This window comes from Pongo pygmaeus, chromosome 4 (assembly GCF_028885625.2).
Source record: "Pongo pygmaeus isolate AG05252 chromosome 4, NHGRI_mPonPyg2-v2.0_pri, whole genome shotgun sequence".
Lineage (NCBI taxonomy): Eukaryota > Metazoa > Chordata > Mammalia > Primates > Hominidae > Pongo > Pongo pygmaeus.
In genome coordinates, this window is record NC_072377.2 from 132,117,573 (window position 1) to 132,139,936 (window position 22,364).

Below are 22,364 nucleotides of genomic sequence, written 5' to 3' on the forward strand. Positions count from 1 at the left end.
CGAAAGTAATTTAAGCATTGTAGCAAGTAACTAGAATCTGCAGAATGAGAACAACTTTCTCTCACAAAAATCAATCTTCTTTATTCATCAAGTGGTCTCTGGGGCCCTGTGTGGGGTGGGGACTTTGCCAATGCCACGATTATGCAGGCTGCTCAGAGAGACACTGGACCTGGCAACCTACTGCCCAGCTAATTTACAACCAGGTGACAGGTGGTGAAACTATGATTTTGATCTTTTTAAATGGTTCTTTCCTTCCCATAAATGCTGCTTTTTGGAAAGGTCACTTTAGTTTTCTTTAGGAAAATGAGCCTTTTCTTCCTCTCCCGAATGCTAAGTTGATGCCCTTCCCCAGAAGTCTTCTTATTAATTGAGTTGGCCTGAAGGTCATCAACTATAATCAATATGAAGAGTTGCTGCAAGGTGCTAATTGACACTCCCAAAGAGGAATAGTGTCAACAATCAATAAAGAGGACAGAGCACTGGTAGATTTATGGCTTTGATTTTGAAAAGGTGTAGGAATGCCCTGTGATGTTTCCCCACCCCCCCCAACCCCGTACTCCTTTTGAATGTTAATGCTTTCTTGAAGATGATTTCAGACACACTGCTAGGATACTGCCTCTACTCGCTGAAGCAGAATCCTCTGAAGAGTTGCTGAGGCAGAACTGAAATCATGGCTCACCTCAAAGAAGCAGCAGTATTGGCCGTTAATGATGCCTCACACAGAAAGACGGTGCTCCTTTAACTCGGGGTTTTAATGGGAAGTTTCTAAGCCTGAAAAAACAGCTTTAGACCTGGGGTGTGCCATCAGCTGCCTTGCAGCTACCACTGTCTACTGCTTTCACACAGCGTGGTCGGGAAGAATGGAAACTAAAGAGGCTCGTAACTACCTGTAACTGTTCCACCAGGATACGGATCAAATGTTTGTTCAGCCAGAGCCAGGTACTTGACCCAACCTGTATCTTTGACGGGCTAATTAAATGCTTTTCTCTAACTTTACAATGGATGCATGAGCAATCATCGCATACATGCCTTTCGGATCATAGTTCTGAATTTAGATCTAGCTGTTAGATAAGTCTAATTAAACAGTTGCTAGATAAAGTTAAGAAGAGAGGGGGTAAAATGTAATGATGCCTTTATTTTTAAAGCATGGTTAAGTTTATAATGTTATTGATACTGGATAAAGAAGTAGTAAAACAGGCTTTTTTTTCTTCCCTAAGCTGCAGTAATTTATATCTGAAAGCTGTTTGCTCATTATCGTATTTTTTTTTCAGTCACCTAAAACGTCCAACCTTCCAAAATGTAACAAGGATGTTCTGATTTGTTTACAAAGGATCACAACTCAACCACTCGTATTGACAGCGTTGACTGTCCCTGGCTGATAAGCTGTGTGCAGCACTAGCCTTTTGAGGTATCAGCAAGTAGCCGTTTTCACTATGAAACACACAAAGAAAGACAAAGAAAACCAGGTGGAACAGTAGGGCTTATTATTTGAAGTAAAAAGTTCCAGTTTGCTAAGGGTGCCTTCTGATACCACCGATTCCTGACTAGGCACCCTCATGGTGTTTTCTGATGTTCGCAGCTAGGCAGTAGCCTTGCCCTGCAGTCCCTTAAAAATTCCTCAAGCAGATATTAGGAGGAAGATGAAGATGGGGAAGAAGTAAAGCTGAGATTGGGGCTGAGGCTGAAGAGAAAGGTCTGCTGACCCAGAGCTTACAAGCAGCAGTGAGTTGAGAATAACAGGGTCCACTCCCAGCCCAAGCAGACGTTTCTGCAGGCTGACTTTGCAGGAACAAGCAGAGAACAGACTTCCCAGTGCAGCAGTGGGGGCTGGCAACAGTTCTGAAACTGCCTGTTGACATCTGTAGCTGAAGATGTCATGTTTATAAAATCATTGTTCGTAGGCTTTCTAGTAGACTTGAGTCTATGTTTTGAGAGTATAAAATAATATTTACCCTTAGCTCCCCTTTGAATTTTGAAGCATCAGGGCTATTGTATTGGAACAGGAGGGCTGTACTTGGAAAAAAATATATAGATGTTGCCGTGTATTTATATGAGCCAAAAACAAGGGGAGTGGGAGGATTTAACATCTGTGAAACACCTAGAAAGAGCCAGGAACTCTTTACCCGAAGTTCTTTGCTGGTAAACAAGAGGGCCATGAATTCTTTGAATTTATATGAAATATTTTGTATCTTTGTGTGTATATCCTGAATGCAAGTTACTGTTCACTAGAATAATACACAGAATTTCTAAAAGATTTGTAGGGGAATAATATTTGCTTATGTGGTGATTCCGTTGCTTAGATAACGAGGTGGCTTATACAGATGGCTCACAGTTGTGGTGGGAATGGATAATAGGATCATTTGGGAGATTTACACATCTAGGGTGGGTGAGTGGGTTGGAGAATGAAATGTACTTTGAGAGACTACAGTTATACAAACAGGAATGCAGCCCAGGCTTCCTTTAGTGCTAAAAGTAGAGAGGGATTCTATTTAGGCTCAGTATCAGGATGTGTATTACTTGAATCATTCAAAGCCTTGTTAACATTTCCACAGTTAACTTCAGAACTGTTGCAGAATAATGCAGCATTTTGAGTAAATTTGTCTCTGTCAGTCTCTGCAAATTCAGTCCTGCCTAGCTAGACAATTCCGTTCTGTTAAAGTCTAAAGATTGGTCTCACTAGTCTGCCAGATAAATATAAATAAGGTTCATAGTATATCTTTGCAGGATAAAGTGTCCTGTCTATCACACGTGAATGGAAACTGGACAAGCCCACGAGTGTCCTTGCTCAATGGATGGGCTATTTTGACACCTACTTTTGAAACCACATCAAGTCACGTAACTAGGTTTCTGATCCAGAAGTTTTAAAAATTAGGTACTGCAATTATGCGGTTTAGGAGTATTTGAAATACAGACAGCATTGCTTCACTGCGCCCTATAGGCCATTAACACCTGAGGGATAACACCTTCAATTCATTCCAACATGCCAGTGAAAAACTTGGGATCTAACATCCTTTGGCGGTGGGGTGGTAGGGGGTGGTGCTACCTTTTTGGTAACTGATTTTTGTAATTCTGGGCAGTTTATTTATAATTTTCATGCCTTAGTGTGCTTGATCACATAATAGAAATGAAAAATAAACATCATTTTGCACAAAAATGGTGTAAAAAGAAAACACTCATTCATCCCCACCTATTTATCAAACCCCTACTATGTGCCAGGCAGGACTACACAGGTACTGCAACTATTAATATGATCATTGCACCCTATTGCAAAAGGGTGGGCTCTTGAGTTGATGACCTGTACAATCAAGTCCCTGTGTGTGGCTCCACAGAACAAGGTGTCCAATGCACTTAAGTAATTCTGTCACTGTCACTTAAAAAAAAAAAGAAAAGAAACATGTCATTGCTCTAAGATATATTTTCTTCAGAGAAAGTATTTTTTCCTTACTGTGAAATTGTATAATGAGATGCTAATGAAATAAAATGTCCAAGGGATCCAAGCCTGAGAAGGGTACATGTTGACATTAATAGTTTTCGTGTAAGACATTTGGATTCAGGATATTTTAAATGGCTGCCCTTCCCCACCAAAAAGTAGATTAGGTAAGAAAGAATTGACCTCTTAAATAAAAGGGTAACTGTCGATCTCTGGCTGATTTTTATATTTCAGATTCCACCCATCAACACGGAGGCCAAGGAAAATTTAATGAGCCAAATAACTTATGGCTCTTCAAATTACAAGATCTGTGGGTTTTAAAGTGTCATTGTGACTTGAACTAGCTGTGGTTCTTTCAAACAAGACTTACTTCAAATGTGATGATCCAGCACCTCAGTCCGGCTTGATGACTTCTGCTTTTGTTTTTCCTCTCTGCATCAGTTAGCTGGCACCTCGGATTTTGAATTCAGTTCCCTGCACTGTAAGGGGTTGAAGATTTGATTTAACCTATATTTAAAGAGGCAATGATCCCAGAACAGCAAATAATTCCTCAAGGAGCTTATTGTATAATAAGGAGGAGATAAACACTGTCAAGACTTGCACTGTAATCAGTGCTGCCACAGAGTACAGGTGATGTCTCTGGAGATGGAGTAAAAAACACCCCATCCTTGGTGAAGGGAGACAAAGAAGGCCCCACCGAGAAGGGGGTATTCGGTGTGAACCCTAAGGGAGGGAGAGATGGAAAGAAGGAGAGGAAAGATGCTTGCCTCATAGTGCTTGCCTCCTCTCCTCTCCACAGATGGAAAGAAGGAGAGGAGGCAAGTATTATGAGGTAGGAAACCTGGAGGCGTTAGAGCACAGCAGGTATTGGATCAAGCTGAAAAACAGACAAAATGAGGACATTCTCCACGGGTGTCCACAGATTCAGTTACGTGGAAGTTTATTCTGATCAACACGTTGGCCATTTTACTGAGAACTAAATGTGATTTGGTGTTGGCTCCTTTCTAAACTTATAAAAATAAAACTCAGATCTTAAAAATTCCATTGTCAGCATAGGTCCTAATCTGTGGTCCAGAAAACATCTGGGCATCAGGCCCACAAGGGGGTTAATGGGCTGTGGACACTGGGATGCAAAGGTTTTCTGAGGGGAAGAGTGGTGAGATCTGGGCTTAAAAAGATGAATCGAGATGCAGTGTGTAGGAAGTATGGGCAAGGGATGAGGTACGCCACTTTGAAAATTACTAAAACTAAAGCAAGTGGCTAAGAGTGTGAATGACCCTGGCTGCAATGACTGCGCCCACTGGGCTTCATAAGTAATTATGGGTATCTTCTGTGTTTGTCAGTATCGCAAGGGAGCTTGACTCGAGCAAGGGAATGTATTATATGACTTTTGAAAAGGGTATCTTTTAATTAAGGTTTTCTTTAATTTTTCAGTATTAAAATTAGACTTTATCTCCGGAGCACCCACAAATGGACCTGACAAAGGGAAGACACAGATGTACTGCATGATGAGGAAAGCCTATCAGGATTAAAATATGGCTGTGAGTAACTGTGGTCTTTCTTTATACTTAAAATAGCTGCCATGTGTTATTATGAAGGCTTCTGATGGTGGTATCAAAATCCTTTGAAATAATAGACTTGCACAGATTTCCCTGGTCATCTAAAAGAAAGATGTCATTGTTCAGTTAAAAGCAACCTTGCACATTTTCTAAGAATCATTTTTACCAAAAAGGGACATTTTACTGCGAGACAGACATTTAAAAAATTTACATGTCTTGAGATATTTTTGTATTGTGGTAGCAAAATGATTACATTTATTTCTTTTTCTCCACCTTATAATAGCTGATGCTTCCTTCAACTTATACATGCTGTTGGAGCTTTCTAAATTGGTAAATTATTGATTAGCTGATTGCAGGTTTAAAATCAAGCAGACTCTTCCAGGGATTTCAATCAGTCCTGGGCAAAATTGTGAATTAGTCAGCATTGGTTTCTGGATCTCTTTATCCCTTTAGCAACCACTTCCTGATTGTCTCTACCCACCATCCCTCATCCCTTCCCTAGGGCTCTCCAGTGGGCCCCCTGTTCACACCGCCATGCCTGTCTTCCTGTCCTGTCCAGGAGTCCCTCATTCCCAGCAAGGTCTTCCTTCAATCACCTTTCTACTTACCACACTTTCCCCTCCTTCAGGTGGGAACAGTCCTCACAAATTCCTGCTAGCACATTAATGTGCCACTTTCCTAGGTAAAATATTGCAATTTAATAGGAGACGTTGACACTTTGACCAAAAGCAGTTATTTTTATAGGAACTTGGGCACCACAGTGTGCTGGGGGAGGAGAGGTTTACAACTCCCAATGTGCTACAGAGTTTTAAAAATTCTTTCACCTCTATTTGCTCATAATTTGGTATATCAGGAAAGGTTTGGTGATGAAGACATTGGAGAATACACATATTTATATTTTAGGAGGCTTCTCAATGCAAAGAGGGCTAACCTTTCCTTTGTACCTTGCCTTTTAATCAGTAGAGGATGGTAAAACTTCAAATTAAAACTGATTTTAAAAATCATTCTAACACTTGGCATCCTTGTGCAGAATCTGAGTCCCAGAGTCATTCCTAGGGTGATTGAAGAGGCAGATATGGCAGATAATCTGAATCAGGATGACTAAGTTATTTGCTGGAGTTTCTGGAATGGTTGCCTACCACTGCAGCCCCCAAATGAATGGTTTGCTTGCTCTAAATCCTGGGTTGTGGGTGAAGCCTAGAAAGTATGAGAGTTGATCCAGGAGAGAAGGATTTGACATTTTCCCTGTATGGAAGAGAAGGCTGGGGAAGACTACTCCTGGGGTCACAATGTTGCTCATCAAGTGGAGACCCCCGGTGGGATGGGAGGGACTGAGCAAGATATCACCGTCCTAGTCAGCCTTCTTGTGCTGAGGAGGTCATTCTCAAGGACTCAAAAGGTTCTCTATCTAGTTCTTACCTGATTTTTTGGATTTCACAGATCCAGAAATCCTTACGTCAGTTATACAGTTAATGGTCTTTTCTGTTCTTACATTTCCTTTTTGGATTATGTGGTGTTTTCCTAAAGAACTTTCTGAAAATGGCCAGGCATGGTGGCTCATGCCTGTAATCCCAGCACTTTGGGAGGCTGAGGTGGGCGGATCACCTGAGGTCAGGAGTTCAAGACCAGCCTGACCAACATGGAGAAACCCCGTCTCTACTAAAAAATACAAAATTAGCTGGGCATGGTGGTGCATGCCTGTAATCCCAGCTACTAGGGAGGCTGAGGCAGGAGAATCACTTGAACCTGGGAAGCGGAGGTTGCGGTGAGCTGAGATCGCGCCATTGCCCTCCACCTTGGGCAACAAGAGCAAAACTCCGTCTCAAAATAAAAAAAAGAACTTTCTGAAAATGCATACCTGTCTCAGCTCTGTTGAGAATGGACAAAGAACAGGACTCTGGCCTCATTTGGACTGGATGGAAAAAGGACACAGAATGAGATTCTGATAATCCCTAAAGGAGAGCAGGAATCAAAGTGAGAGGATCCTCAGTAGGATATGAAAAAGCAAGGAGTATGTCAGGGATGGACTCAGCATCTGCTCCTCTGTCATCAGTGGGCTTTCCTTTGGCCCAGCCCTTGGAGAATTTTATATTTCGTATGATTAAGTATAGTTTGAATATTTTTGGTGGACACAGGTGGCCCTGGTCTGATGTGCTGAGGAGACCTGCATTGGAGGCTCTGGCCTCCCTTCCTGCCCCTCCCTTCCTGGCCCACAAGGAATTAATACCCAAGGCTAGGAGGGTGCTTAGAAACAAGCAAACCAAAACAAAACCCAGTGCATTAATATCCTCTGAATTCCTAAAGAGCTTATTTATTAAAAATGCAGTCAAATTTTTATCCCTATCTTACTTCCAAACAAACATGAATTATAAATGAGTTTTGCAACTTTTATAGCCTTTAAAAAAATTCAAAGTGATAGAGCTGCAAAAATGATGCATTACCCAACTGGTAACTCCTTCCCCCCAGATCCTGGCTGTGATCCCCCTTATAAATTGTTTTTTAAACTGTAATTTTATCAACTTTGAAGTGTCAATATAATGCAAACTGTTATGCTATGATTACTAATGCTGTACTTGAAGGCAATGATTATAGGTTAACTGAAGAAACATTGTATGGATGCTTTAGGTCACATATTCTATTTTTATTTGGTTATTTTCATTGAGCAAAATTTATTTTGTGTCCATGTTAATTTCCATAGCTAATTACTGTGCTCTGTAATTTTTATTATAAATAAATTCATAATAAATATTATTTAATGTTCTATATAGTAGTGTCTAATGTATATACTTTTATTTACAATGTGATTTAAGTAGATTTAGTTCAGTATCTGAAGCTTTTAATGACCTCTGTGTATACTTGTCATGTATATACTTGTATATTTATATGGTAATATGCACTTGTATATTTATACAGTAATATCTACATATCTAAGTTTTTCCACCAGTAAAATTAAAATAGTGTTAGCTTGTCCTTTTCCTTCTCTTCCTCTCTACTGAATAGTCTTAAATAGTAGGAAGCCACTCTAAGGAAAACTGTCCTTTTGAAAATATGCATCGATCAATTCCTTTCTCTTGGCTTAATTCTCTAGGTGCTTCCCAGGGTCAAGTATTGAATCTGGTCTTTGTTTTCTGAGGAAAAAAGTAAAAGCAGCAGTAACTTGATAGTTTGGGAGACTGAGATACCTCCGTTCTCCCTTGGCTCAGGCAGTAGAAAGGAAAGGAGACGCAGCATAGCTCCCTTAGTTGTGTCTTAGGTGAAGCAACACTTGGCTTTGTTGTTTTTCTTTTTTGTATACTTTTCAAAGGGTTTTCACAGCTCTTCATCCTTATTACAGCACCATGAAAGATGCAGGCATTGCTACTTGCATTTTTACAGCTTGGTGACCTCTCCAAGGTCCCACACCTATTTTGCAGTAGAGCGGAGCCCGGAGCCCAGAACTCAATGCTCCTGGAGAAGGTTTCTATTTTCAGCACCTTTTCCAGCCTCAGTTTCCTTGCACTGGGGCTAAAGAGATCCCTGCTTTCATGAAGCTTGCAGTAAAGTGGCTAACGTGTTTCAAGTTTAGCCACTGTGCTGACACATAGCTGAGGCTCCCTCAATGGCGCTATCATAAGAACAATGTGAGAGTAATATTAGTGGAGCAGAGCTGGAGGAGACTTGGCAGGGGAGGCTGGGTTCAGATGTCAAGTTGACAGTACACCCTGAGGTCAATATTACTGTGCACATTTCTCATCTTCTGTATTATAGTTGTATTCCCTGTCCATCCCTCCTAGCCCCAGGTGGCTCTTCTGAGAACAAACTGGTAATTTCATGCAAGAGTAAAATATCTTTCCCGATAATTATACAGAATTGAGCATCTCTGGTGAAAAAGAAAGCTGGTTTACAGATTTCTTTTTCTGTCTGAAAAATATGACTGTGAACCTAAAAAAATAAGGCTGCTATTTTATAGGTATTCCTTTCCCTTTCTTTTTCCCTGCAGATAACTCAGCCTCTCCAGAGTGCAGCCACCATGACCTCCGCAGATTGATGATGGAAGAAAAGAAAACCAGGATATCCTGTGCTCTGGCTTCCCTGGACCATGGATGGAGGACAGCCCATCCCTTCATCCCTAGTGCCGCTTGGGAACGTATCAGCAGATTCTAGCATGTCCCTGGAGCAGAAAACGACATTCGTTTTTGTGATTTTGTTGTTTATTTTCTTGGGCATTCTCATTGTCCGGTGCTTCCGGATTCTTTTGGATCCATATCGAAGCATGCCAACCTCTACCTGGGCTGATGGACTTGAAGGCCTGGAGAAAGGGCAGTTCGACCATGCCCTTGCTTAGGAGGGATGGCGTGGGATCTCCTCCTGAGGAGATGAAGTGCTTTGTGTCTTGGCGAGGATTCCCTTTATTTAGTGTTCTCAACAAATCAAATTTAAACAATATTTGGTCCCAGGACCATAATCCATTATTCCATAAATATGCAGTTGAGTTAAAGACATTTGAGGATGATGGAAATGGACATTTATATAACTAATCCAACATAAGAAGGTTTAAATTTTTATGTTTGCTCAATGAATGAGTACTCTTAAAATTGTGTGATTGTGAAACCAAGAGCATTAATACTGACATAGATTTGCTATCAAACAAAACACCACCTGATCTGACTAAAGAATAAAAGACTAGAAAGGATCTCATATGAATCTGGTGACAAGGCCAGGAAGAGATTTCCTTGCTCTAATTATGTCTATATTTGTTTTATTTCATGGACACCTATCTGGGTCCTGAGCAGAATGAGGAAGATTGTGCTGAATGGACCCAAAGTAGTTCCTTGTTTTCTCCTAAAGCAGGGAGCATTGGGAAGCAATGGGAAAGCTTAAAAGAGATGATTCTGTCCTTGGTGAATGTGAATGAGAATAGCGTTTTGTTTTTCAAGTAAAACTTAATTCAAAGGCTACAGAGTTTTAAAAACTATTTACCAAGCCAACTACATTATATGTATTCATATTAATAACATGTATAGAGGTAGCTATACATTACTTGAATTTACATGTTACACAAATGATTTAAATAATAGGTTGCAAGTGCAGCTTCAAGTTTTTTTTTTAATGAAAAGTTAATTGTTTAGAGGAGAAGACTTTTATAGTCTTCAGAGGAATGTGTATTTATGATTGTATATAGTCACCAAATAAAACTTTTCAAGAAACAGAAATGCTTCCTCTCTTATTTCACCAGAACAAATGCACTGAGGGTGCTACCTGGTATTGAGTGCTGAGGCTTAACATTTTTCCAAGAGAGGAGAAAAGAGCTAACAGCATGAAAGCTCATCTAATTCATCCCTCTCCCATTTCAAGAAGAGCTCCTATAAATTGTCCTGCACAGATAAAACCGATAGTTTTTAAGACCACCAAAAAGGGAGATGTAAATACCTCTTATTCCAACTTTTGTTGGAAGAAAAAGCTTGTATCTAAACCAACCCTGCAGATAACTCAGCCTAAACCAACCCTGTTAGGCTGCATTTATAATCTATGTCTTCTAGTTTTCTCCTCAGCTAGCCATTACCTTTTTTAATTAAAAAAGCACACTTCTTTAACCTATTAATTATGAGATTTTCTTTTTCTTTCAAATGTACTGTGTCATGTGTGTCCTCATTAATTTTTTTGTATTTTTGTTGGAGTCTATTCAAACCCACTCATGTATTTATGGAGCTCCTGCTTTGAGCCTGGAATTGCTAGCACTAGAAAGACAGAAAATAGACAGGGCCAGTTCTTAATGTTGAATACTTTTCTACCTTGTTGGATGGAGAACACATTTAAAAAGGCTTATAACTGAATCATTGTTCAAATGACTAACATGGACCTGATGGTTCCCACATCATCAGAATCAACTGGGGAGGTTAATATGTGTGCTAATTTTTATTATTTTTTTACTTTCTATTTTTTTTATTTTTTTTAAGAGATGGGGTCTTGCTCTTTCACCCACTGGAGTGCAGTGGCACAATAGCTAATTTTCATTATAAAAGTTGTACATCATCATGGTAAAAAATTTATTATACAATATGGAAAAATATAAACAGCACTGGTCAAAATTCTACCAGCTTAGGTCACCCTAACTCCTAACTCCAATTTTTCCTGGGTAGTTTATTGACAATGGACATTATTACAGCCTTTCGTCCCTACGGGTTGATTCTGTAGAGTTGGGTTAGTAAACAAATGCTCGAAGACATAAAACATGAGGAAAGATGAATGTAGCCAAAATAATTAAGGAAATGTCTAGGAGACAATGGCTCAGGTATAATTGTGCACGTTTCAGTGCTTGGCATAAAGTTTAATGCAATGTAAGTTATTATTATGAAATAAATTAGATCTTGACCTGAGAGGATGGAGGTAGTTTAGATATGTGTAAAGGAAAGGAAGAGGGAAAACCATAGAATAAGGAAACAGAGGTACGGGTGTGGGGCCCGAAGGCAGGAGTGCAGCCTGGCTGGAGTAGAGAGTTGGAGGGGCAGCTGCAACTCCTATGTGAAGGACAAAGGCAGAGCTGGACCTCAGAGGATCCTAAACGGAAAAATCAAGGGTGGGAGTCACCGTAGATTCACGAGGAAAAAAATGAACTAAGGAGTGGTGTGTCAGTTCCAGCTTCCGCGCCCTTCCTCAGGGCAACACTAGGATCCGCTTCTGTAGTGGGAGCACACTGAAATAGCCACCTGCCCCCTTAGAGGCCTTTGAGCACGGGCATTGCCCACAAGCGCCACAGGGCCTCCCAAAGCCTGCCCTTCTTTCACTCCTCCCTTTATTTCCCACTCTATTTTTGTTTTCCCTTCTCAGATTACTGCTCCTTGTTCAACCTCCCCTCACTGGCTCTCCTGCCTCCTCACTTGTCCAGAGCAAGAGTACCATAACAAGTGAAAGAACACTTTGGGCTATTCACAGTAAATTGATCCCCCCTGTAAGAAGTGCTAACTCTCTGTTTTAATTACTCTGGGCTTCTTGGGGTGAACAACTTATTCTCAAAAGGTCACATAAGCCCTCTCTTTCCCGGCTTTCTGGCTAAAGGAGTTACAGGGCAGCACTTTGCCTATCTTACAAGATATTTACAATGAGTGCAGCTGGCCTTTATGGAGTATATCTGCATCCCAGGATGGGGGGAAGAAACCCTGGACTTTCCCAAGGTCACTCTGTAGAATAGACCTGCCTTTTGATTCAGAAAAATGTGCAACCTCATTCTTAGCCTGAGCTTGGAATCACAACCCTATGTTTTATTCCCCCAGAGATCCCAAGTTCTAGATAAACATTTCTCCCTCCAAGAGACCTTTTAAAATATTTTAAACACTGTGTAAAGCAAGTTTAACTTAGGTGCGAAGGAGCCTAATTTGACTCTGCTGTTAAATTAATAAACATTTCAAGACAGGCAATTCTTTTGCTATTTTTAAGGGTTAAGGCTGAGGCAAAATAAACAATTTTAGGAGGCAAAAGTTAGATAGAGCAGATGTTTATGCATGCAGAAAAAATATGTATTCAAGTTCCTTTTTTATTGGATTCATTGAACAGTGTTTTACTGAAACACTGAAGTTTTTATTTGGAGATGGAGTGTCGCTGTGTCACCCAGGGTGGAGTGCAGTGGCGGAATCTCGGCTCACTGCAAGCTCCGCCTCCCAGGTTCACGCCATTCTCCTGCCTCAGCCTCCCGAGTGGCTGGGACTACAGGAGCCCGCCACCATGCCCGGCTAATTTTTTATATTTTTAGTAGAGACGAGGTTTCACCATTTTAGCCAGGATGGTCTCGATTTCCTGACCTCATGATCCACCCACCTCAGCCTCCCAAAGTGCTGGGATTACAGGCGTGAGCCACCAAGCCCGACCTGAAGCTTTTTGTAATGTGAACATACTGATAAATTTGGTACAATGAGAAATTTCACTTGTTCACCATAAATTATTTTTTTAAAAAAGCCTAATTGTTTCAAGATGTCAACTTTCAGAATTGACATGTAAAATATATTGAAACATGGTTTTTTCAATAAATTTTATAAGCCCAAAAACATTGAATAAAACCTAAGATATGATTTGTGAGATGTGTGTCGACCAAGACAAATTATATAGGATGGGTGTCTCAGTTATTGATTAATCCAAAAGTTGTAGAGTTGAGCCATGATCTCCAGAAAGTACCCAAATGACTATATGTGTGTATGCAATCCAGGCTCCAACTGGCCTACGCCAGAAGAGATTTTTTTGTTTTGTTTTGAGATGAAAAAGGAGAACCCTCTAAGCTTTGTTTGTACTTCCCATTTCTAACAAAAATAACTGAATTATTTTCAGAGAGGGGTCTACTCTGAGGACATGAGGCCTCCCCATCTGGCATCTTGCTCTGGTCAGGTGAACCAAGCCCAATACTTTAGCCAGTCTTTAGTCCTTTCCAAGGTCATGTTTTTATAATAAAGTTCCCTGCTGCATTTAGTACAGTGGAAATTTTGCCTTCAGTTTCCTGCTATAAACTATACTCATGTCTTTTTCTAAAGCACCACAAGATCCTCTTAGATCCCTCCATCCCATAGCCTTTCTCAATATCCTGATTGATGTTTCTCTACTTTCTGTGCTTCAGAGTAAGAGAAATTCCCTTTAAACTATCTTTTCAAAGAGATTTCCACCCTTATTCTCTTCTAGGCCCTATGACCAGCCCTAGAGCACCAAACTTATGCCAGCTTTTAAGAAAGAGGCTCTTCCTGGGTTCTTTGGAGTTTGAAAAGCTGGAAAGAAACATTGCTGTCATCTATTTCAACCTGCTCATTTTACATATAAAGAAACAGAGAAGCAGAGAGGTCATATGGCATGACCATAGCCACTTCTCCACCCACTGGTTGTAGCTGTAGCATCTTACATATGTGGTGTGCAGATGAGTTCAAACAGAAGGGCCAGTTGATATAACCATAAATAAAAATATCCATTTGTTAATTGACATGAAAGTTACAATAATATTAAATAGTCTCTTTTGGCAGGGAGTGGGGAAGACATATTTTGTTTCTGAAAAAATTCCTATGGATGATGTATTTTCCTTTGGAATATTCTGAAGCTTCAGTTTAAGTGTCCGGGCAACGAGAAGTATTTCCAGTCAGATTGTAGAGAATGCCTTAACAAAGATTCTGTTTCTCAAAACACAGGATAATCAATCTAGGATAAAGAATCAAAGTTTCTTTTTTTGTTTTTCTTTTTAATTTCCAAGTAGACTTTTGAGCTGTTTTTCTTAGCTGAAGAAGCTCGACAAGGGAGATTACAACATAAGTTTATAAAGGCTCTGGATACTGCTCTATCTACGGCTTATCAAAGAATTATCTGGATCCTCTTGGGACATAGATGTGACTTCAGAAAATATACAATTAAGTATTTCAAGTTTGAAAGTACACTTTATCCTTTTCTGTCCTGTCTTTTTTCCTGGTTACTTCACTTCTTTTTTTCCCTCTACTTTCTGATGACTGGAGTGCTGGAAGAAGTTTAATATAACCACTACATTCACTGCTTCTCTGGTATATTAATATTTTCCTCAATAGTCAACAACAAGTGGCTGCCTGGTTTCTTCCTTAACATGTCTAATGTCTTAAAGTGTCCATCCCATTTTTAGCTTGTTCAGTTGTTTATAAAATATCTCTTTATCAACCCCAAATTTGTCTTTCTGTAATTTTTGCCAGTTGAATCTTGTTTTGTCTTCTGGAGTGACAGAGATTTCTAATACTTGTTAACATGACAAGTCTCAAGTTATAGTTATTGTTGAAAGTCACACTCCATGGATCATTGTTGTTTCCGCATGTCTTTCCAGCAGAGGCACTGACAACATTTTGTTTTTTTCAAAGAGATGTGTTTAGAGGTAGTATCTCCCTTTCCCTAAAAAAATGGCTGGGCAGGTTTGCTTGCAGCCCATTATGAAAGACTGGGTTTTCCTAAGCTCAGAGTTCCCCTCCTGTAATGCAGCCCATTGTGTGTGCAAGCACCATCTGGCTTTTTTTTGTGTTGCCCTGTGGGAACTGGAGCTTAAGGAATTGGCACAGGAAAATGCTGATACTCAGTGTTGTGATTGCTGTAAATGATAAACTGTCCTTTGCCTCTGACCCAGAGGTCTTGTGTCTTCTGCCAGCATCCATGAAACTGTGGCAAACTAGTTATCCTACAAGTAGGGTAAAATCTCAGATCCTTCATTGTTCTTGACGGTTATCATATTCCCCCAGGATAAACAATTCCAGCAACTTCAACCACCCTATATAATTTTCACGTGCTTTGAATTATCTCTTATCCTTATCAAAAATTCTGGATGCTCTTCAGTTTGACCATCTCCTTGGTCCCTAGAAAGGAAAATAATAGTTCATAGGTAGTCTGACTAAAATGAGGGGAATCAAATTATCACTTGCTTTGTTTTGAAAACCACATGACATTTTATACCTGACTCCCTCATTATCATATTCATTGCAGTCTCCATCTTTGTATCACCTGCAAATTGGCTCAGCAAGCCTTCTATTTATTTATCCACATTAATGATAAAATTTTGAACATATCTGAGCCAGAGAGAGAGAGAGTCCTGGGCCTTGCCACATAGATTTCAATGCACATAAGAAGTCAATTGGCAGCAGTATTTGTTAGCAACTGCTCCCGTGGAAAGCTCCATGGAGGTGCTCCATGGAGATGTTCAAGGAGGGCGAGGCTATGAAGCATGATGACTTATACAAGTCATGCAGTGAAGCTTCAAAAGGAAACCACCACCAAAGTGATACTTGTGTAGCTTCCAGAGCTCAGCTAAAATGTCATGGATTCAAATGGGCAAGTGGAAGTCAACACTGAGTAGCGACAAGGGACTCTGAACACATTGTCTAGGACTTAAAATTCACTGGCACTGAAAAGACTTTTGGCTACACCTCCACGTCTCTGCCCAGCACGGTAACAGTTTATACATAATCTTGCCTTATTTGCCTGAGGAAAACTTTTCCTGGAAGGGATTATCAGTTATTTATTCACCAGCTAGAGATAGCACAGGGTAGTGAAAGAGTGCATGCCTGGGACTCTGGCAACCTGGGTTCATTACTGTTTCCATAGGGAGTTAGCTTAGAGGCTTTTGAAAATCACTTAATTTTGGCCAGGTGCGGTGGCTCACGCCTGTAATCCCAGCACTTTGGGAAGCCGAGGCGAGCAGATACCCGAGGTCAGAAGCTCGAGACCAGTCTGGCCAACATGGTGAAACCTGTCTCTACTGAAAACACAAAAATTAGCTGGGCATGGTGGTGGATCCGTGTAATCCCAGATACTCGAGAGGCTGAGGCAAGAGAAATGCTTGAACATGGGAGGCAGAAGTTGCAGTGAGCCAAGATAGCACCAATGCCCCCTAGCCTGGAGTCTGAGGTGGACAGACTCCATCTCAAACAAACAAACAAACAAACAAAGAAAAACATTTAATTTCTCTGGGCCTCATTTTTTTTCATTTGTAAATTAAGTTTGGGCTAATCTCTAAATTCTGTTTTGCTTCCTAATAAACACTTATAGCTGGAATTTTGGGAACAATTTGCTGAATACCAATATGAAAGAGGCTTGAAGAACTTGGATAGTAAACCCCAGGTCACATGGTCCATGTGAAGCAAAGTAGGAATTTGAATTCAGTTTGCCATGAATGCCTTCCTATCTACAAAATAGAACCAGGCTTCAAGCAAATAGAAAAAACTATAGGAATAAGGAAAATTCTAGAAATAGAAATAAGGTTTTCCAGGAAACACTAAATTGCATTAACATTCTGCTGAAGTTATTATTGGCGTTTTTATGAAACCTCCAGGAAAAGAGGATTTATTAGCTAAAAAGTAGCTTTTGACAGGGCTGTGAGGTTGTTCAGTATACAACTTTGTTTTGTTTTGGATAGATACTTATCCTGTTTGCATTTAGCCTCCAACTTTCACAATTTCTGTGACCTTTGGAAAATTAATTTTTTTATACCTCATTTCCTCATCTGTGAAATGGACATGGTATGAATAGCATCTGCTCCACACAGGTTTTTACGAGAACTAAATGGGAAGGTTAGAATAGTATCTAATAAGCTTGTAATAAATATTGGCTCTATAAATATTACATTGCAGGAGATATTTTTTACATGGGTAGCTTGCTGAAATCCTAAATTATTTAAATATGTGCCAAAGCACAAAACTCTGGAATTAAATATTAGACTAATAAGTGTAAACTTTATAAAATTTTTCTTTATGATTGTTTCATTTATTTTTCCAAATTCAGAATATAATAAAGAAAATGTTTAGTTAGAGTGAAGATTAATTTGAGCTCTGTGCTTGAAATAAAAGCTTTATCTTTGGAACTAGCACAGACCTCTAGGCATTGAGAGAACAAGTTTCTCTTTTTCATTCCCAGAAGTGCTCTTTCATCATACATATTTTTTTCTTTATATGAGCCAACTTTCAAAATATTTGGAAGAAGAAAGGATTCATTCTCAGGTTTCTCATCATTGCTTTGCTGGTGACCTTGGGAAAGTCAATTAAATTCTTTCATGTTTTTCATAACATGGAAATAATAAGTGAGACTATTCAGCACATAAATCAATGATTTGGGAGTGCTTAAAATCCTGCAAAAATATTCAATACCAAAATATTACTATTTGAAAATAACGAATTTCTGTTTGTGTTCCAAAAACAAAATAATCACATATTTTATTGATAAAGGAAGGTACATTGCACATGTGACAAATGCTATTTCCTAGTCCCCAGTTAACATATTCAATGCTGAAACATGGAGGATTTATTGTGGATGTTCTGTAGCAGTGTAATCCTTGCCCCTTGCCAGCCTGCCTCCCCCTCTAAGATAAGTAGAGGCTTTTGCAGCTATTTTTAGTTTGAAATTAGATTTAAATAGGGAAAACATTAATCTTGTGATTACCCTCCTCACAGAATTCCAAGCCTGAGCTTTCACAGAGGTCACACTGTTCCTTAGAGTGATCTGTAACTGAAGTTTCAAAGAATACCCAGCTAGTGAGTCCAGGAATGAAACTGTGTGTTTATTTAAATATCTCACCAAGGAGGGCAAAATATGAGAATGATATGTCCTCTAACATTTGCAAAGAAATCTTTGGCAATAAATCCCAATGACTCTTTGGAATTGGATAGCTCTGCTCAGTATGTTGGACAGATTTACAGGATATCAGGTTATGGAGCACAGCTTTTGGTGATGATATTTCTATGGAAACAAGACCTCTGGGGAGATGTCTACAATTTATGTACCCTACAGGACATCTCTGGGAGGTCAAGTGGAGTAGGCCCTGTGGTCAGCTGCCATCTTGCCCTAGCTCCTCTTCTTAGGGTAACTTTCCTCTTTGGCCCTAGAAAAGACCTGCCTGGTTTCTTGGATTGTTCTATATTACCGAATCATTATTTTGTTCTGTATTACCGAATCATTCTTTGCTTACCTTTGTGGATAATTAGAATTTAAGAGGTGAAGTTTTCTGAATACTGCCAGGCCTTATGTTTTATTTATTAATTAATTCATTCTGAACATGCAATATTGAGTGTCCATTGTGTATCAGGCACTGTATAAGATCCTCATTAGCTTTACAAAGAGAAAAAACAGAGTACCTACTCTCAAGGAGTGTACATTCTAGTTGGGGAGCAGAAAAGGTTCTGCTTCTATGAATACTTATTGACTCCTTAGTAACTTTTGAAGAAGCTAACATTTTGATAAAATTTTGCTCGAGATGCCATTTAAGTTTGGTTTGCATTTTACCTTCTAGAAACAAAATTATCGTTAATTTTTCAGTGAATATGATTTTAAAGCATTTCATAGAATTTAGTAAAATATGATATATGAGTAAATGTTACTGAAATATGTTAATGTTTTGAATGAGTTCTTCAGATTCTAGAACTGCTCAAAGTTTCATTTCTGAAAATGGGTTTAAGGCAGATTTAGAGAAAATGCTTGGATTTAAGTCAAATAAAGAATCTTAAGTTATAGAAAGACAAATTAAATATGTTAAGTTATGACTAGAAACAGTTATCTGGGTAACTGAGACACCTTCTTTCCCAGGAATCAGTGCTAACGTCTGTATGTGGAGAGAGGTTGATATTCAGATCAATTGATCTATGAACAGTATCCATACTGCCCAAAACTTCTGAGGATAGAAATTATTTGTAATCATCCTTAATGACCTTATATTTCCTAGCCAACACACTGCCTTGCATATAATAAACATTCAACAATTATTTGCTGCATAGCATTGAAGTGAATTGAATTAAGTCAAATGTCTAAGTATCTGCTTATCCCCATGACTACTAACCACTGGCTGTGATAAACTTTCTTGGTTTGACTCTTAATATTGAAAACACAAGGGCCTGTTCCTGACTTTTTCTTTCTACCCTCTGTGTCTCATTAAAAAAATTACTAGTAGGCCCACTGTGAGTGAATTTTGTTTTTGTGTGTGGATTTTCCTTAGGACTAATTTCATTTGGGGCTGAGCTTTTCCTTCTAACCCTCCCTCAAGTCCTATGTAAACAACATATTTAAAAATAGAAATGTATTGATTTTTTTAAAAGATGATCCCATATATGAGGTATATAAAATTACTGCTTTTAAAAAGTCGCTGCCTCTCCCTCATCCAGCTTGAAATAGCATTTAGTATAATAAACATTTACTTAATAAACATACTGGAACAGAAGAATTGGGTGATAGATTATTTTGTTTAAACATCCACTGGCAAACAGTAACCAACTCTTTTTCAAGTTAACTAGACTGGGTCTTTTTGGCTGGAAGCCTCTCTTCACTCAGCTGAAATGGCACTCTGCATGTTTTAAGGAGATACATGGATTTCCAAACTTAATTTTAAATCCCTAATACTCAGTCTCTGCTATAATTCACTAATTCTCTTCTTGTTAAAAGACAGGCTTAAAGAGGAGGAGTGAAATTATTTTTAAAAAATCAATAGCAAACTTCGAGATGTGTGTGGAAGCTTTTTGTTCAAGGGAATCAGAATGGATTGCATGTTTGTTTTCACGTTTTCATGCATCCATTTTCTAATATTATAGATTTAGTAGCCAAGGTCTAAATTGATACATCTTTTTCCTTTGTTTAATAATTTATTTGACAAAAAGGCATAGAGAGTTTCCTGTGTGGAAGGCATCTTCTCAGTGGACACACACTGCTCAGATAGCATCATCACCTTCACTTAACCTATTTACGATCCAAGACAAGAGCTAAGGATCACAAACATCTAGCTGGTTACAGACTGAGTGTGGGCAAATAGGCTGAGCGGTAGGTCACTGCTGGTTGGACACTGTGGAGGAAGTGCCATTTATCTTAGATCCTGAAGAACAGGAGGAATTCTAACATGCAAAATCAGAAGAAAAGAAGAAAAATGTATTATGTGGTGAAAAAGTACAGGACTGGAAAGTAGCAGATCTGGGTTCTGGCTTCTGTCAGAAATTGATTTCAGGAGCTCTAGGACCTCAAGCTTCTCATTTATAAAATGAAGAATTGGACTAGATGATCTCCAACTTATTTTCCAGTTCTACCATTCTGTGACTACATGGCACTTCCAGCGAGGGGAATGACCGAGCAAAGGTATAGATTTAGTATGAATGGTAATGGATGAACAGTAATCATGATGAGCTGGTATGTAGGGCTCATGATGAAGAAAATAATAGTAGGCTTTGGTTCTGAATATCAAAGTGAGATTACCTGGAAAAATATTAATGATCATAACAAGATCTAATATTAAAACAGTATTTCGATTGTAGTTTGGAAAAGCAAAACCTTTTAGTTTGCTTTACCCATCTTCTGACACTCAGAAAATAGTACTGAATGGCCAGATACTTGCATGAAGTTTTGTTGCTCTTCTTGTTGTATATCCAGTTGCTCCAATTAATTGCTTCAGGAAAGTTTGGTGATTTCTTGCTCTTCTCAGAGAGAAACCAGTCCCAATGGTGGGTAAAATTTAGATATTTGGGATGTTTAAGAAACAATGATATCAATCTTGGCATCTCAGAGGAGGAGCTAAGGCCTTCTGGGGGCATCAGAAACCTTTCTTTCTAGCCTGTTTGTTATATAGGTTGCTGGTTTTTGTCAACAAGTTGGTGGTTTTGGAAATACATGAAAGAAGATGTACTATTTCAGGTTATAAAATCCTTGTGAAGGACATCTTTTTCTGAGCCAGGCTTAGTCAAGTCAAAGTCACTGGGAGGTGCCATGAGACACCCTCACCACACACACACACACACACACACACACACACACACACACACACACACACACGAAAAGTAAAGTTCTTCCAGCTAAACAGAGCTTCATCTTGTTGTGCATTTCTTTGCCGTCCTAAAGCATCATAGCTCCTATATGAAGAGCAAGGAGTAGCGGGCTGCAACAGTTTGGACTTTATTTGAAGGACAGGGAGGAGTAATTGTTTTTGTTTTTTTATTTTTGAGTAGAGAGTGGTTTTATTTGAATCTTTCATTAGTAAGGTTGATTTGGAGACAGAATACAGTTTGGATGAGACAAATTGGAGTAGGGAGATTGTATAGGCAGAGAAATCTGCTAGGATGTATTATAAGAAGCTTGAAATAGATAATAATAGAAAGACTAGAATGGAAGAAATTTTTTAAATGTTGAGAAGGAAGACTAGAATGATATAGAACAATGCTGTCCAGTAGAAATATAAAGCAATCTACATATGTAATCTAAACTTTCTGATGACCACATTAAAACAAGACAAAAATACATGGGAGAAATTAATTCTAATAATGTATTTTATTCAACTCAGTCATTTCAACATGTAACCAATTTTTAAAAAATATTAGTGAGATATTTTATATTCATGCTTTTTGTACCAAGTTTTCAAAACTTGGTGTGCACTTTGCACTTACAGGTCTCAATTTAGACTAGCCAGATTGTAAGTGCTCAGTAGACACATGTGGTTAGTTGCTACCATATTGTTCTACACAGCTCTAGAATGATGACAAATTGTATGAATTGGACTAGAAGAAGGGGAGGGAGAATATGAGGGATTGAGTTTAAAGGGAGAAGAAGAGTACCTCCTTTATTAAAACTGGAAATATCAGAAGATGCATATGATTGAGGAAGAGAGTGGGGATGGAGGATGAGCAAGTAATGATTCCATCATTTTGACTTAAAAGGGCCAGTAAAACACCTGTTGGGGGATATGTGGCAGGCAACCATTAAGGTAGGGTTATTCAGCATGGAAGACAGAACTCAAAATGGAGATAGAGCCTTGGGAGCTGGTTCTAAGAGCATGAACATCAGAAATGGTGATATTCAATGTGGTTACAAGTGCAGAGGTAAGGAGAGAGAAGAAAGCCTTGAGCAACCCTGAAAGTGGAGGGTTCAAGGAAGAAGGCAATTTGGTGAAGGAGAAAGGGTCACAGTCGAAG

General features: G+C 39.1%; 1 protein-coding gene across 4 annotated transcripts; it reads left to right on the forward strand.

Moving 5' to 3' along the window:
• Positions 1–610: 610 nt before the first annotated feature.
• CTXN3 (cortexin 3) lies at positions 611–10,177 on the forward strand. 4 transcript variants are annotated; one of them, XM_054488474.1, is made up of 5 exons: positions 611–939; positions 1,272–1,408; positions 3,665–3,911; positions 4,865–4,971; positions 8,969–10,147. In XM_054488474.1, exon 5 carries the CDS (start codon positions 9,068–9,070, stop codon positions 9,311–9,313), a length of 246 nt encoding a protein of 81 aa, XP_054344449.1. In that variant the 5' UTR covers positions 611–939; positions 1,272–1,408; positions 3,665–3,911; positions 4,865–4,971; positions 8,969–9,067; the 3' UTR covers positions 9,314–10,147. The 4 variants fall into 4 exon arrangements, with proteins under 4 accessions (XP_054344449.1, XP_054344451.1, XP_054344450.1 ...); XM_054488476.1 differs by lacking the exon at positions 3,665–3,911; XM_054488475.1 differs by lacking the exon at positions 1,272–1,408.
• The last annotated feature ends 12,187 nt before the right edge of the window (positions 10,178–22,364 follow it).